Source organism: Trichosurus vulpecula, chromosome 1, assembly GCF_011100635.1.
Source record: "Trichosurus vulpecula isolate mTriVul1 chromosome 1, mTriVul1.pri, whole genome shotgun sequence".
Taxonomy (NCBI): Eukaryota; Metazoa; Chordata; class Mammalia; order Diprotodontia; family Phalangeridae; genus Trichosurus; species Trichosurus vulpecula.
The window spans coordinates 162,436,463-162,453,837 of NC_050573.1; the positions used below are offsets into that span (position 1 = coordinate 162,436,463).

The 17,375-nt window shown below is 36.0% G+C and overlaps 1 protein-coding gene across 1 annotated transcript in view; it reads right to left on the reverse strand.

The window, feature by feature from the left end:
* Positions 1-787: 787 nt before the first annotated feature.
* The window catches only part of CNBD1 (cyclic nucleotide binding domain containing 1), a 593,156-nt gene continuing 576,568 nt past the window's right edge, over positions 788-17,375 (reverse strand). Inside the window, 3 exon segments of the mRNA XM_036742093.1 lie at positions 788-831; positions 834-1,065; positions 2,600-2,667. Coding sequence (XP_036597988.1) covers positions 788-831; positions 834-1,065; positions 2,600-2,667 — 344 coding nt within the window.

Sequence of the window (17,375 nt, forward strand, 5' to 3'; positions counted from 1 at the left end):
CTTTGAGATTACCTGTCATCTTTAGGCACATATCATGTATAATCACTATGATTTGCATATTATCTTCCTTATCAGAATGTGAGCTTCAAGTCAGTGACTGTGTGTGTGTGTGTGTGTGTGTGTGCTCATGTACATGCTTGCAGTGGGCCCATTTCCTTTCTTCCTATCCCCAGTGACTGGCAAAGTACCTTGGACATGGTAAGTTCTTAATATCTGCTTATTGTCTTACTCATTGTGTTCAAACCTTTTGTGAGGGAACTCCAAATAAGAAAGACCCTTTCACCAATGCCAATTGGCAATTTTCTATATTCATTATATTTAATATTCATTCTATATTTAATATTTCATATTAAAGAGTTGATTGTGACCTTGAGTGCTTAACTGACTTGCTCACAGTCAGAAAGTCAGTGTCATAGACATGACTCAAACCCAGATCATCCTGGATATGAGGCTAACCATCAGACACTGAGCTTTTTGAGAACAGTACTCCCAGGGCTCACCACAGTGACTAGAACATACTAGGTGTTTAATAAATGCATATTGACAGACTGCCTGCTGTTTTCTCACTTCAACCTTGCTTTGGTCCCAACTAGATCCTCTGCCTCTTTGTTTAACAAAATATGACATTTCTCTACTTTGAAACATTTCATGAAGGCTTCCCCTTCCATGAATAATAAGGTATAGACTCATACTTCACTTAAACAAAACCCACTTCCATTCATTCCAAATAAAATACAGGCATTAGGCTTGTAGTAAAAAGAGCTGGGTTCAAGTGCAAGCTTTCTATTTACTCATTGTGAGATCTCCAGCAAGTTGCTTTTCTTCTTGAAACTTAGTTTTGTGATCTAAAAAATGATATATGATAATTGTGCTATCTCCTCTACAAAACTGTTGGGAGGAAAGCATTTTTAAACCACAAAGTGCTACGTAGATAAGAATAGTCACTGTCATCATCCCCAACACCACCATTGTTGACATCATCTTCATCATTATCATCATCATCATCATCTCAGTGTTGCAGAGAAATCTAGTGTCAGACAAGTTCTGAAAAATCATAACAGATAGCTGCCACCAAGTAAACGGGGATTAGTCATTACAGACTCCTTGTCTCCATGTATACTATATATGAAACTAACATCTCTACATCTATGGAATGCTTTGGGGAATCCTATAGCCACCCCAGATCTAAGCTCTATAGCCATACCAGGGCAGCCAGTCGTCCCATCATAGAAGTCTTGACCTATCCCTTTGTCATCAATTTTGCTGTATGTTATGGTTATGAGTACTGAAAAATTAACACGCCTATTTTGTGGATTATTTTTCCAATTTTTATTAAATTGCCTATCATTTTGTTTCTTTCTATCCTTTTGGGCCCTTTATTAATGTTTCTCTTCAATCATTTCAGTTGTGTTTGACTGCTCATGACCCCATTTTGGGGTTTTCTTGGCAAAGGTACTGAAGTGGTTTGCCATTTCCCTCTCCAGCTCATTTTATAGATGAGAAAACTGAGGCAAACAGGGTTAAGCGACTTGCTCTGGGTCACACAGCTAATAAGTATCTGGGGCCAGATTTGAACTCAGGAAGACTCGTCTTTCTGACTCCAGGCCTGGCCCTCTATCCACTGCACCCCTTAGCTTCCCCTTTTGGGCCCTAGGAAGTAGAATATACGTTAATTTCATAGAATCATGGAGCCAGAAGGTGCCATAGAACTCACAGAGTCCAATGCACTACCTAATAAATCCCATCTTTAGCATGTCTAAAATTCATAAAAGTTGTTTAAATGTGTACAAACATTGCAGGCTGATTTATTTAATCATATCAAAGATAATCAGTTAACCAGATTTTATTGCAAACCTAATTGGTGCAGGGGCCATTTTCAGGAACAAATTATGAAGCAACCTAAGAACAATTACCAAGCTACATTTCAAACATGCAAAATAATGAGTGCCAAATACATTTGCCCTGGGGGAACCAAGTATACAGAAATTTTTCTGCAACATTGAAGACTACTTTTCTTCAATAGGGTACATAGTCCTTGATGTTGCAATTAGAATAATGTCATGTATCCTACAGGTGTCTTATAAATATTAATTTTTAAAGATCAGCATAATAATGCTATTTTATAACCACAAAATAATATTTCATTCATGTTCCAAGCAGGGAATATTAAAAATAGAATGGTGAAGCTTTAGAAATAGCAATTCTGAAGGCTCATGCTCTGTTTTGAAAGGATTAAATTGAGCTTTTTAAACTGGGTTCCTTTTTGTGTATTTCTGTTGTGACTAGAATATGACAATTTGTATAGACTATTGGAGGTTCTCATGTTATCTGTCAAAAATACTGCCATAACTAAATGAACACACATATGTAGGTGGATGAGATGACAAAAAATATTTCATTCTTTTTTCTGTCTCTCATTTTGTATTATATTTCTCATCCCTCAAAAAAGAGATTGATTCTTACATTGTACTTTACATGGTACACAACATTTTCTCTTAACAGTCCTGTAAAGTTTAAAACCAATCCAATTATAAGATCTCTTCTGTGTCTAATTTCCTATGGTGTTTTACCTCAAATAAACCTGCAACATTTTACTTACATCTGTGAGATAGCCAAAAGTTTGCTCAGCTGTTTGAAGCACCAGTTTCCGGGTCACCCAGTCTAATTCTAAAGAGGGAGGAAAAGAAATGAAGCTTTTAACAATTTCAATATAGACTGAAAGAAACTATGGAGAAGCCCCACCAAAAGTTGATCATGCAGCCTTTGTCAGTAATATCTAAGTTCTTTATGAAAGCATATGACTAATTACCAATTTATATCCAAATGCCATTCGAAAATATTAATCCAAATTGTTTCACACGTAACTGTCTCCAAAGAGTGAGCTAAATTATTTTCTATGAGCCATTAAATTATCAGGGTGAACAACAGCAGAAAGCAATTTTTATCTCCTTGGCTTCACTGATTGGGACATAATAATAATAAACTAAAGCTTTCTTTCTTCATGCTGGCCTACTAGGTTTTCTATTTCCTAAAGATAAAGTTTTCCAGTATGGTATGTCACAAAATGTGGATGAGTATGCAAGAATGTATCAATGTTAGCTAAAAAATAAAATAATTATCACAAAGGCATACCCTCCTAACAACATGTCAAGAGTATTATATTGTGTACCAAAGACATCAGTAGATGGAATGCATTGAAGATGGCGTGGGATTTGGAGACAAAGAAATTGGATAATTCTGACATTTTATGATCTTGGGCAAGTTACTTCTCTCTGGGCTTCAGTTTCCTCTTAGTAAAATAAAATACTTTGATTTAATGACTTCAAAGGTCCCTTTTAGCACTGGACCTGTGATCCTATCATTATCATTATATAGTTTCCCCAAAGTATCAAATAGTCACCATTGTGTCCAATAGTTAACACATCTATTCCAAGTTGGAGTAGATGAGATGGTGGAAAATTGAAGATAGATTGATAGATGAATGGTTGGATGTCTGGACTAGAAAGTTGAAAGAAAGAGAGAGTGAGAGAGGTAGAGGTAGAGGCAGAGGGAGGGAGAGAGGGAGAGAGGGAGAGAGGGAGGGAGGAAGGGAGGGAGAGGGAGAGAAACAGAGAAAAAGAGAGAGGAAGGAAAGAAAGAAGGAAGGAAGGAAGGGAGGAAGGAAGGAAAGAAGGAAGGAAGGAAGGGAGGAAGAAAGGAAGGAAGAAAAAAAAGAAAATATCTAAAATATATAGTATATTGGTCTATGAAGTGCTTTGCTTAAAACAATTTAGTCAACTAGGTAATAGAGGCACTACCCAGTTTCTAATAAATTATAAGAAACTCCATTAAAGTCTTATTCCAATATCATATTATAGGGTGATCCTGGGTTCCTGAAGGCTATGTGACCCTGAGCAGGTCAATTAACCTTGCTGCAACTGAAGTTCTTAGTTTGTAAAATGAAATGGTTGGATTAGTTTCAGCAATAAATCTATGATTCTATTAATAGACCCTCTGGAGCCCCTCCATGTATAGCTCATAAATACATTAATGATCTCAGAACAAGCTTTTGTGTAGCCACAAACCATAAATGATTTCAGAATAAGCTTTTGTATAACCAGAAACTATTTAGAGAAAACATCAAAGACAATATCAAATAATAAGAAATAATATGGAGGAGAAGATATTTCATAGTATTATGGCAATCTAAAATCACTTGTTTAAACAAGAGTACTATAACAGCATAAATGAACAAAAGGAAAGATACTGACTCTATATTTCTAAGAGAACTTTAATTGATGCAAAACAGGTATTACAATGAGGAGGTCAAAGGAGTAGAGACTCCCTCAGCCAGCATACTACTGATCTTCATGGGAAGCAGAGATATAAAGCAATTGAGAATAAAATTAACACTTGCAAAATATTATGGAGGATGACAGATGATAAGAAACAGTATCGCCCTTAAAATAATGAAAAGCAGCTAATAGTAAAATCAGCCTACAAAGAGTAAAACATGACCCACTTAAGTCACATCATTCAGAGAGCATTTGAAAGATAAACCAAAAAGAGAACAGAGACATATAATTGAACCAACTTGCTGTTATTTCTACTGGAATCCGTTCTCATCAGCACCAAAACTTGGATCATTACATTTAGACTCTCTACCACTCTAGTACTGTCATGAAATCTTTTATTAGACAGTCAGTGCAGGAGTCAAAGGCATCCTAGATGAAAAAATGAGAAGAAAAGTAACAGATATTCATAGCTAATTGTCTACAAAAGACCATTTGAGAAGTTATATAGCTAAAATAATTAGCAAATAATATGCTTTATCAGATTTTTTATTTAAAAGTTACATTGTCCCAGGATTTTATATTAATATAAATTATTTGATTTCAAATACTAAAATGTAGTTTTCAAAGCTCTCTTCACATGAGGTATCTGCCAAACAAATATTTAAATAATACAAGAGTTTATGGAGATGATTTTCTTCAACAATATTCTGAGTATTGACATTGATTATGTCATAAAACAGGAAAATATGCCTACCACCAATGCTCACCAGTGTCATAGAGAATGTCTTATAAAGAGACCAAATAGGAGAAGGATTATATATTGATGATAAAGTTGTATAAATGCACTTATGCATGAATGACTTTGCTTTAATCTTATCAAAACCTAGAACAGTACAGAATTTTGTCAATTAAATCAAGTCATTCAGAAGGGATTGCCCTAACCATAAGCAAATGGAAACATAATAATTGATAAGTACATATAACCCAGATAACTATTTGTTATTGGATAAGCAGCACATTGAGTTAGTACATAAGCTTGTGTATATTTATGTATCTACACAGACACACTTGTCTTGGTAGGTGTTGATGTTGGAAAGTGGCCTCGACCCAGGACTCACTAACTGATTGGACTTAATGGAATCTGAGGAATTGTGTAGTACTTTCAGTAATCCCAAGCTTCTTGGATGAGCAAATGCCTATCTATCTATCTATCTATCTATCTATCTATCTATCCCTTTACTGCCAACATTGTCCTGGTGAAATTGTATAGCTGTAAATCATGGCATACCAAGTTATTTTCCAAGGGACACATAAAAGATATTTGGATTTAAATTGCAGCATCAATATGAGAAATGATATAAAAGACATCCTCAAAGAAATGTGTGATCAGAAAAAGTGAGAATTTTCCCAAATTTAAACTTTAACAACAAAGATAAATTTGTAATAATATTGACATAATCATATGAATACCTGCTAACTTTTAACATGTCATTTATTTCAATGGCCTACAAGAACTTATGTCCTTATTCTTATATACACTCCAGAATAAGAGCGAGTCGTTGTATTGAATTGTTGTATTTAATCTCACATGTTGTTGAACTCAATTTCTATATTCCTACCCAAGTTCATTAATTGACTTTGTGCAAAGACAGAAAAGTGTCATTAATGGGTACAGTAGGGATGGTAATGAGGCCCATGGAATCAATGTTTCTTTTCAGATATAATAATGTCTCCTCCTTTTAGCCTAACACTTGAAAGGGAGAATTTTCGCCATATTGTATAAGCCAAAGTGATATGATATTATATTACCAGTTCTGTGTTTGTGTTAATTTCATATTTGGGTTTGAACACAGATGTCATTTCCTAAGACTTTAAATATTCAGCAGGGAAAAATTTATCTAAAATCACATGGCGGATTATATTACTGAGAGTTTTCACAAGATAATTGACAGTCTGGTGGACAAATTTGCCTGTCATTTTTCTCATTTGTTTTAAACAAGGATTTGGAAATCTAAGCTCCTGAGGAGTCCTATGGCCAGTACTGAGGATTAAAGGCAAAGTGTCTTAGTAATATGATATCACAGTAGAAACCCCTACAAAACAAGAAGTCACATTTTGGTAGAAATTATTGTTTTCAGGCCAAAGTGTTGATGAACCTTTCAGACAATGTTTAATTATTTTTACAAAAATCAATGCCTTTTGTTTTATCATGGTTTTTGTCTAGATAACTTATAAAAATTCTCTTTGAATATGCTTTCCTTTCTGGATGATTCATCAAGAATATATTGGCATCTTTCATTACCAGCACCAAGCCTTCAAGAAAGAATTTGGGGAATTTACCAGGATATCTTTAATTGCTATTGCCACCCATTACAAAAGGATTTACTTATCTATGCACATACTGTTTCCACCTAGTAAAAAGTAAACTCCTTAAGGTCAAGAACTATTTTCATTTTTGTCTTTAAATCCCCATTGTCTAGCCCAGAGATGATGAAAGAGGAGACATTTGGTGTTGAGTAAATTTAATTGTGATTGAAAGAAGAGGAATTGCATTTTTTTCAAAACAAATTTCTAATATGTATACACACACAAACACATACATATTATATAAACATATATATGTATAAATGTATGTATATACTGTGGATATAGATGTACATATATGTGTATAAACCATAAATGGAAAACACATACAAATAAGCTTACACCCATGTTAGCTAAGTACTGGCTAAGCACAAATACAGAATGAGAATGATGAGAAAGTATTTCTGAATCATACATAAACCAAACTTTAGTGATATAGTACAAAAGGAATGTGTTAACAGAGTATATGGCATAGAGGAAGCAGAAAGTTCTGCTATATAAATCATATGTCTGATACCAGCTGGTTGACAAAGGACAGGTCATTCAAACTTTTCAAGTATCAGGATCTATTGAGATAAGTTAAATAAAGAGTTTTGTAAATTAGTTTTATATAAATCTAATTTATTATTATCATTACTCATTAGCACAAGACATTTGGAGACTAGGCATCATGTGAGGTACTAAATTATGAACTCAGACAATCTGTGTTAGAAGCCCATCTCTGCTATTTTGTATTGATGGGATCTGGGGCAAATCAAGTCATGTATCCTCTCTTGGTCTCAGGTTTTTCATCTTTAAATTAGTGTAGCTGAATTAATTTACTTCTGAGGTTGTCTCAAATTCTAGATCTCCGATCCTATGATATTTTGACATCTTATTTTGAAACGCAAAGAAATTAGGGATGGGTTAAAAGATTAAAATTAGAAATTTGCTATATTTCTCCTGTCTTTGGCAGCCAAACTCCTAGATAAAATGATGCACTCTCTGCCTCTATCTTTTCTTCTCTCACTCATTTTTCAACCCTTTGCAATCTGACTCCCAACCTCATCTCAACTGAAAACTGTTCTCTCTAAAGTTATCGATGACCTTTCAATTACTAAATCTGATGGTCTTTTCTTAGTCTTCATCCTCCACCTATCTGTTGTATTTGACACTTGACCAGCCTCTCCTGGATATTCTCTCCTCTCTGGGTTTTTAGGACACTATTCTCTCCTGGTTAGTCTCTTACTTGTCTAATGGTTCCTTTCGGTTTTATTTGTTGGTTCATCATACATATCATTCTCTGTAACTGTAACTGATCCCCAGGACTCTGTCTTAGGTATTCTTCTCTCTCTATTCTCAGTGGCTTTATCAACTCCAATGAGTTCAATTATTATCACTTAGGCAGATGACTCCAAGATCTATATACCTAGCTGCACTCTGTTTCTGGAGTTTCAATCTTACATCAACAATTGCATATTGAATATTTTAACTGGATATCCTGCAACCATCCCAAACTTGACAAGTCTGAAACAGAACTCATTATCGATCTTCCTTTCCTCCCCATACCCCCACCAAACACACATCTCTTAAGCTTTCCAATTCTATTGAAATCACTGAGTCAATCAGTCAATAAGCATTTATTAAGTGCCTACTGCATACCAGCCATTGTGCTACTGTTCTTTCACTCTTCTAGGATCATAACCTTAGCATTTACACTCATATCCAATTACTTCCCAACTCTTGTCATTTCTATTTGCACAATTTCTCTTACATATGATCTCTTCTCTACTTACACAGCCACCACCTTAATTTAGGCCCTCATCGCTGCTTGCCTAAATGATTATAACAGCATCCTGATTGGTCTTCCCGTATCAAATGTATCTCCACTCCAGTCTAATCTCCATAAATCTGCCAAAGTGATTTTCCTTAAGCAAGTCTGACCAAAATCATTCCTGTGCTCAGTCAACTCCTGTGCCACCCTACTGCCTCTTGGGTAAAATAAAAACTCGAATGTTTGCCTTTCAAAGCCCTTCACAACCTGCCTCCAATCTATCCTCTCAGCCTTACAGATTATTCTTCTTTCCCACTCCCCTTACTATGAGATCCAGCCCAAATGGCCTTCCTTCTCTCTTCACATGGGACACTCCATCCCTCGTTTAAATCATGATCAGATTAAATAGGTATAGGTCTTTTTTCTCTTCCCCAATAATGAGTATTCTGGGGTCAGAGTGGAGTCCAGGGCAGGAACATAGGAGGAAGAATAGAATCTGCATCCAATCTTCCTTAAAAACTGTTGGGAAGGAAGCACATTAGAAACTGGAAAGACATTTTTTGTTGTTTTTTTAAATCGTATGATGATGTGAAATGATAGTAGAGAATGTCAAGCAGAGCAGCCTAAATCAGTTAAATAGAAAAGTAGGGCAGTGATGCATTGACATATTACAAGGGCATAAAAAATGGAAAGACTTGAATAACTGTTAGAAAATAATTTTAGAGAGTTGCATAAAATTTAAAAAAAACTGGCTAAAGGCAAAAATGTAATGTTATATAACAATTTGTAGTCAAATCAACATGAAATTTAAAAGTTAGGAAAATGTTTTGCCTAAGAGAAGGGTGTGGCAAGGAAGAGACACAGAGGCATCTGATTTCCAAATGCAAAATTTGCAAAATTACTTTAGAGCCAGTTGGCTAAGTGTATGAGAAGGAAAGAATAAACAAATTATACATAGAAAGAAAGAATATATTTCCCTTTAAAATGGGACAAAAATGGGGAAGCATAAATAATGAATACCATACAGTGAAAGACTCTTTAAGATTCTAAGAATGTCAAATGGAAAAAAGCATTAAGGGTCAGCAGGTAATGATTTATAGTCAGAAAACTAAGAAGGAAAATAAGAACAAGGAAAAAAGTATAACAAAGAAAGCGAGATTTGAAATATAATGTGGTAGTGGTGAAAGGGAACTCTTGATTGAGATTAGAAAAAAATTATAAATTATTAATGATAAAAACCTTTTGTAAATTCATCTCTAAAGGGGGGGAGGGAACAGTTTAGAGAACTATTCCACCATTCTTTATGTAACAAAAATGCTATGCTCCCCCATACCTTATGAAGTTAAAACACAGCTTGAATGACATTTGAAAGGAAATAAATCACATCCAGATAAAGATGTATTCCCATTCAAATACAGGTACCTCTTTAATTAAGTTAAGAACTACTGGTCTATACTGACTCCTCCACTTACATATATGATGTTCTCTATCAAATTAATCCTTTAATACCTTATCGTGGCATGGAGGTTATATCAATTTTCTGAAGACTTATGTCAGTAGAATATAAACTCAGAAAGGTTCAACCAAGATGGAGAGTTTCTGACTATGAACCTGGAGATAAACCATGTATGAATCCTTTGAGTATGACCTTTGGAAAGATTTATTACTAGAAAATTTGTTACCATTTACTGCAATAGAAATTCATTAAGATTTTTAGCAATGGTGTAGATGTTTTAGAACAACAACAACTAGAGGGAAAGTTTATTCCATCAGATGATGGAATGAGAGATGTTTTTGAGTATTAAGACACTATGACATATACTTGTTTGGGGAATTAAAAAAACATGGAAACCAGCCTTTTAGGTTTTTTTTATAAATGAGGCAATCAATCAGCTTTTTAGGTGGTTTAGACATTTTGCTTAGAAATAGGAACTAGACTGAGTAGGCTCCTGAGAGCGCATCCAGTTTCATAACTGCCTAGTTAAAAAAAAATCCAGACAATTACTGCAATTTAAGAAGTTCTCTGCTGCTCTCAGGGTTGAAGATGAGGGCATTTTGAAGAGTTAAGACAGAAAGCACAGAATTAAATTGAAAGTACTGTATTAACTCCTACTAAGTGAATAGACTTTCCCAAGGATGGCAACTTGTGAAGTTTAAAATGAAATTAGAACAACAAATATTCCCTTTGGATCAAATTCTCCCTAGAAAAAAAATGACTGATTCGCTCTCATGATATTCATTTGTACCCACAAGGAAAGAGAAAGAGAGAGAGAGAGAGAGAGAGAGAGAGAGAGAAACAGAGACAGAGACAGACAGACAGAAAGACAGAGAGACAGAGACACAAATAAAAATAGGAGACAAAGAGAGAAACAGAATGAGGACAGAGAAGCAGAGACAGAGACAGAGATTCTGTATTAGAACACAGTGATAATATTCCAGTGTCAGTGGAATACATATCTGCATGTGGAGACAATATTATGAATATTTGCTTTTTTCCTGCTCATTAAAAATCATGTTAAAGACATCCTCACATTTCAGTGAGAGGTTCTACGGATTAACAAGTGTGAGTAGTGGTTATAAGGTTTTCACTGTTCCATCCCAGATGCCAGTGTTTCCCTCCTAGTCCTTTTTATTTATTTTTTAATTTCCTCATTTGGTAGAATTAAAGGCTAACCAAAACAATCACCTCTTCTTTGACAATAACCAACCTTTTCCTGCTTATTTAGCCAGTGTTTAGGCATGTATAGCAACCATGGTGATTTTTTTAAACAAAATTGAAGAAAATATTTGGCCTGGGCAACTTCACAGTAATCCCATTTCTCCTGGTATATTATTTTCTTATCTATATTTTCCCTTTCATCTTGTAATGATGGTTGCATACACTGAGATTTTCAACTACAGCTTTTGACAGTCTCATTTGTTTTCTTTCTAAACAATGAGCAAAAATGACTTATTTTCCTCCCACCCAACACTGATCTGTGGAATAGCAGTTTTATGAGTTGAAAATTCCTTCTTGCTTTCTCCAAGACATAACTCAAGCTTACTCTGTTCAGGGCAATTTCCAAATGAGGGCAGGTGGAATCCTTGCCAAATAACATGCACCATGATGAGTAAAAGTTGTCATTTACACAATAGAAAAACCTTGACATTTCAGGTGGAAGTAAGGGCAAAACTACTAAATATTGATTCCTACGAAAGAGGGTGAAATAAGAAGGATGAGCTCTTGGAGACAAAGATAGGATAGAGATATTAAATCTAATGATAGACAATTGCTTTTGAGGACTCCTACTCAGGAATGATGGCATCATCATTTCTACTTTTCAACTGACTGTGCTGACAAGTAAACACAAACACAGACTGATGGACTGTGGATGCAATTTTCCCAAAAGGGCATATTCATGACACTAGCCAAGAACTATGTTCATAAGCAAGAAAAACATGGGACATTTGTTTCTATAAAAAATATTTCAAGGCCAGTATGAGTTTTATGGATTAGTTCCAAGGGAAATATGACTAGGAAAATAACTGTCTCACAAAATGATTTGAACAATAGATATGTTATACAAGAAAAGGGCAAAGTTCTGTGTTGTTCCCAATCATTTTCGAAGGTGAACAAAAAGGTAAGATATGGGTATTTATGGGTAGACGACATCTGCTATCCAAGTCTTCCAAAATGTCTAGACCATGTTACAAATGAGTAGCTGCAAGGTATGATAGGACCCTTTCCCTTTACATTGGTTAAGTGGCCTTAGATACCACAAGTGTACAAAGTGAAGGGTTGCCACATATCACATAAAGGTTGTCTCTGATTAAAAATGGCCCACATACAGGGAGGATTGTTATCAACTGTCCATCATCCCAAAACACTCCTGCCCTTTCCCAGTTCCTAGACCTCCCTGCACTATAGCCTCACAACAGAGATCCAACTCCAATTCCTGTTTCTCCTTCTGAAGCTCCAAAGTTCAGTTTAAATACCATGTCCTAAATGAGACCTTTCAGGTATTCCCTCTGCTCCTAGTACCTTCCGTGATAAATTATTTTGTATTTATTCAATATTTAGTATATACTCGTGTTTCATATACTTAAGTGTAGTTATGTTGTCTCCTGTTATAGAATCTAAGCTTCTTGAAGGCAAGGACTGTTTCATTCTATCTGTGGCACTTAACGTTGTACCTGGCCTGGCCTACAGTAGAAACTTAAACATGTTTGTCTGTCAGTTGATTGTGCTTAGGACAGTGCCTGACACATTATAGACTTAATAAATGTTTGTTGATTGATTAATTGAACTCTCCCTCCCTTCTCTTCTCTTTCTCTTCTTTCTTGCCTCAGGAGTAGCTACCATGCCTATAGCCTTTCTGACAAAAATTCATGTTGAATTCAGTTCAACAAGCAGAAATTAATTGCACATTATATGCCTATTAGGATAGATGTTGGAAATACAACAACAAAAAACAAGTAGGCCTTGGTGGAATTGCATAAGATACATAATAGTCATAAATGCTTTTGGCCTTTACTAGAGTGTTCCATGTCTGTCAGCTCCCGTTGAGCTGGAATTTTGAATACATATCCTGCTAGAAATTCTGTTATAAATGGTAGCCACATTCTACATTATCAGAAGCCCTATAGTTCAGGCACATACAAGGATAAAGGTTTAAATAGTTTGTTGTGGACCATCCTGGGGAAAAAAATCCAAATAACCATTTACAATATTTTTTCTACGGGAAAATTTATTTCAAATTGCAAACTCAATTCTAAATAAACTTTTGGGACATAAACTGTTAATAAAATTATGACTTTCTTTATTACAGCATACAAATTGGAAGTGGCCTTAAAAATGGAGTTGACCTATATATTGGTTTAATAACAAAGGAACATTCTCCACTCCAGTTATTAGCAGCTAATGCAATTTCTAATGGACAATTAAAGGAGTAAGAAAGAGGAAAGGGAGCAGAAACCTAAGCTGGACTAATTTCCCTCCCATTAGCAGTTACTTAGCTCCTTAAGGGTAGGGAAATTATATTGTCAATTCAATAAAGCTGCTATTATTTCTCAGATTAGAACTATTGTTATTAGAACTAATAACATTGAGGATCAAAACATATAGCTTATGGGCTAAAACTTGAAATTTTAAGAAGAAAATTTAGTTTTGACCTATATGCCAAGTTGATTTGCATGACTTGCTATACAGCATTCTTGAAGTACCCTTCTTTGTGTCCAGTATTCTGTTGGTCACAGGCCATGGGAATTATTTCTAAGTTAGTAAATAAATCTTTTGAGGTCCTGTTTGGTCTGGCAACATACCTACTGTATTGGCTTGGAATAGGCATCTCCAGGAAATGAGACAGAAATATGACCAAATCTCAGACATCCTTGGCAAGAAATGGATCAACACAATTCAATTCACTAAATGCTTATTAAATTCCTACTATGGTCAAGGCAACAAGAGGTAGAGTACTATGGAAGATAAAGAGTTGGCCTTAGAATAGAGAAGACCTGTATTTAAGTTCTTCCTCTGATATATACAGACTGCATGACCTTAGGCAAGTCATTTAACACCTCTCAGTATGCCCAGATAATTTTCAAAGACTTTAACTTGAACACCAATCTGAATTGGTGGAGTTTCTTCATCTGCATCTTTTTTCTATAGATTATCTCACAAGTCCAGTCCAGTGCACAGCAAAACTTATGACTTCATCAGTGTAGGGATGAACTCTCACTGTGGAACTCCTGCCACCAATGCAGTCTTTGTCCCTAGGCTACTCTCTGAGATAATACACTGCAAGGAAAGTTCCAATCTGCATTGGTAGAGGGGATTTACAAGCTTGGGAGCTCCATACACCAACGAAATCACAGGTCTGCCTCCCATCTCCCCCCCACCAAATGTGTAAGGCACTATGCTAAGTTATAATAATAGATGGAACAATAAAAATAACAAAATCCTTGATTTCAAGGAACTTACAACTTAGCAGGAAGATAAAACATGTAAATAGATATTCAAATTAGAACAAAGTACATTAGAAACATCAAGCAATGAGACTAAGAAGGGAGGGTGAAAGGGGTCCATTAAAGCCAGGGGAATGTGAAAAGACCTTAAGGTAAAAGCAGACATTGAATGAGGCAGCTAGGTGGTGCAAGGGATAGAAAACTAATGCCTAGAATCAGCAGACCTGAGTTCAAATGTAGCCTTAGACATTTACTAGCTGTGTGACTGTGGGAAATTCATTTAACATGTCTGCCTCAGTTTGCTCAACTCTAAAAGGGAGATGACAATAGCACCTATTTCACATGGTTGCTGTGGGGGTCAAATGAGATCATGTTTATAAAATGCATAGTACGGTAATTAGTTATAGGGGTGGGAAACCTTTGGTGTCAGGGCCAGGTCCTCAAGTGCAGCATTCAAAGGGCCACACTTGAGGACCTAGAGGGCCACATGTGGCTTCGAGGCCAAAGGTTCCCCACCCCTGGCCTAGTACATAGTAAGTACCATATTAATGTTTATCCTTTGCCTTTTCTCTCAAATTAGAGTTTGAAAACAGCACAGTGAATTCCAATAAGGAGGAGTTCAGAGGGACATTGCAAAAAAAGGAGAAGTCTACAAAGATTCAAATAATGTTATAAAGAGATTTGAATGCCAAAGTAAAAAATTTGTATTCAGTTAGTAATAATATAGATAGCTAACATTTATGTGGCATTGTAAGGTCTGTAAAATGCTTGACATGAGATATCTCATTTTATCCTCACAACAACCCTGTTTTTTCATCATCCTCACATCACCCCCATTTTACAGATTAAAAAACTGAGGTCTGGTCTGGTTAAGTGACTTGTCAGCATCACTCTAGTAAGTATATAAGGCAAGATTTGAACTCTGTCTCCCATACTCCAATTCCAGTACTCTATCCATTATGATACCCAACTGCCTAAACAATGGGAACCACTGAAAGTTTGGGGGGCAGGAGAGTGGTTAGACTAGATCTGGGTACTTTGTGACCATTAAAGTGTTACGTAAATGTCAACTACTATTTTTATTATTATTTGAGTAGCACAGAAAAGGACCAGACTGCAAGAGCTTAAAAATGATAGGGTGGTGAGAAAATAGAAGGAAAGAGTTGTAAACTAAAGTTTGTTTTTTTTTCTAGAAATTTGCCAGTGAAGAGGAGGAAAGTAGAATGACAGTGTCAAGAGATAGCAAGAGCAAGGGAGATTTTTCTGAGAATTGGAAAGACCTGAATAAGTTTATAGGTAGAAAGAGCTTTATCCCCTAATAAAAGTGAGATTGAAGACAGTGTGGGAGATTTTTCAGTAAAACAAAGCTATGAAGATAGAAGAGGAAGGCACTGAGAGCATTAGTGAGGCTTAGCCTTAGCGAAGGAGACTGGTACCTCCTACTCTAAGATTGTAAGGAGGGTAAGGCTGGATGAATTATAAAGAGGAGTTTTAAGGGATAAAAGGAAGGAGATAATTGATTTGAAGCTAGAATGGACCTTAGAGATCTACAAGTCCAACCCCCTCACTTTAAAGATGAGGAAACTGAACTGCAGGGAGGTTGTGACTTGCCCAGGGTAATACATCTAATAAATGGAATTGAAACCACAGTTTTCTGACTCTAGGTCCAGCTCCCTGTCCTTTATGCTACAATCCGTCTCACAAAACAATACTGATGAAGGGCTGTTAAAAAAAAGCATAAGAACAAAGTCATTTATTGAAAGAGAGAGGAATAGGGTAGAGGCTTGAAGAGTGAGAAGAGATTTAGAATTGGCCTCTGTGAGAAGGGTAAGAGGAAGTCAATAAGAGATGATTAAAAAGAACTGTCACACAACTGTGAAGGCCTAGCTGAGGCTGAATAGAATAAATTTATTCCAAACCCAGCTAGCAAAGTTTTGTGACTCTCCACAGGGTAAAAAGTAAAGGGAGAAACAGAAAGAACTGTGGAGAGGAGAATGTTTTTGCAATGGCTGACCATAGGGTCAAGATTACTAATGAAGAGGAGTGAAGCCAGACAATGGATGGCAGATGAAGAGAAAAGGGAGAGATTGGGGTATCAACTACTGTAATGGCAAGCAAAGTGGGACTTTTTGCTTTTTTTTTCTTTTGGAGTGCTTCTCAGCACTAAGGCAATCAAGTGCCTTTGATTGAGCCTTGCCTTTGTTTCTATCAAGAGTCTTTGATGGAATCAAGAGTCTTTGATGACCTGCTTAAGTCACAAGAAAGTCTAAGTCACATGAGTTTGAGTCACTGGTTGTGATGCCCTCTGAACCTAAAGAAGTGCATATATACTCTGAAGTTAGCATTTTGAGGTGGGGGCTCATTCACTGGAAGACTGTTCGTATGATTTGACCAGACAAGACTCCAGGTAGCCATTAAGGAACCCCTCTGGCTTTTAAAACCTAGATGTTGGTGCTTCTTTCTCTGGTAACTATATATGTATTTCTATGGACAGAGAGTTAGAAGCCTTGTCTGCTGATTTGTGTTATTTACTCTGTTTATAGAATTTCCGCTTGCAGTTTCTGTTTGTGTTTTCTTTGAAGTTCAGGGTGCTAACTTTTTCCCTTGCATGTTTAATTAAAGTGAGATTGTAAACCCCTTAAAGTTGCTTTTCTTTGAAAAGCAGATCAAAGAACCTGTGCTAGTAGCCCTTCTGTGTGCTGATGTTGTTGGTCTTACACCTCCACAGCAGCTGCAAGCAGCAATGTTGTTACAACTTCCATAATCAAAGTAAAAAAGGCAGTTTGGGAAGAAAAGAAGATAGAAGGATTACATGATGACTGTATTCAAGACCTTGAAGTGATGTCATGAGAAACAGAGATTGGCCTACAGAGTAGAACTAGACACAATGAGTGGAACTTGCGTAGAGACAAGTTTAGGCTTGTTTTGAGAGGGAAAAATCAAACAAACAAAGAAAAAATCCTTGAAAATTAGAGCTGTTCAGAGGCAGTGAAACGCTTGGAAAAGTTCATTGGTTCTCCATCCCTGGAAGTCTTCAATCT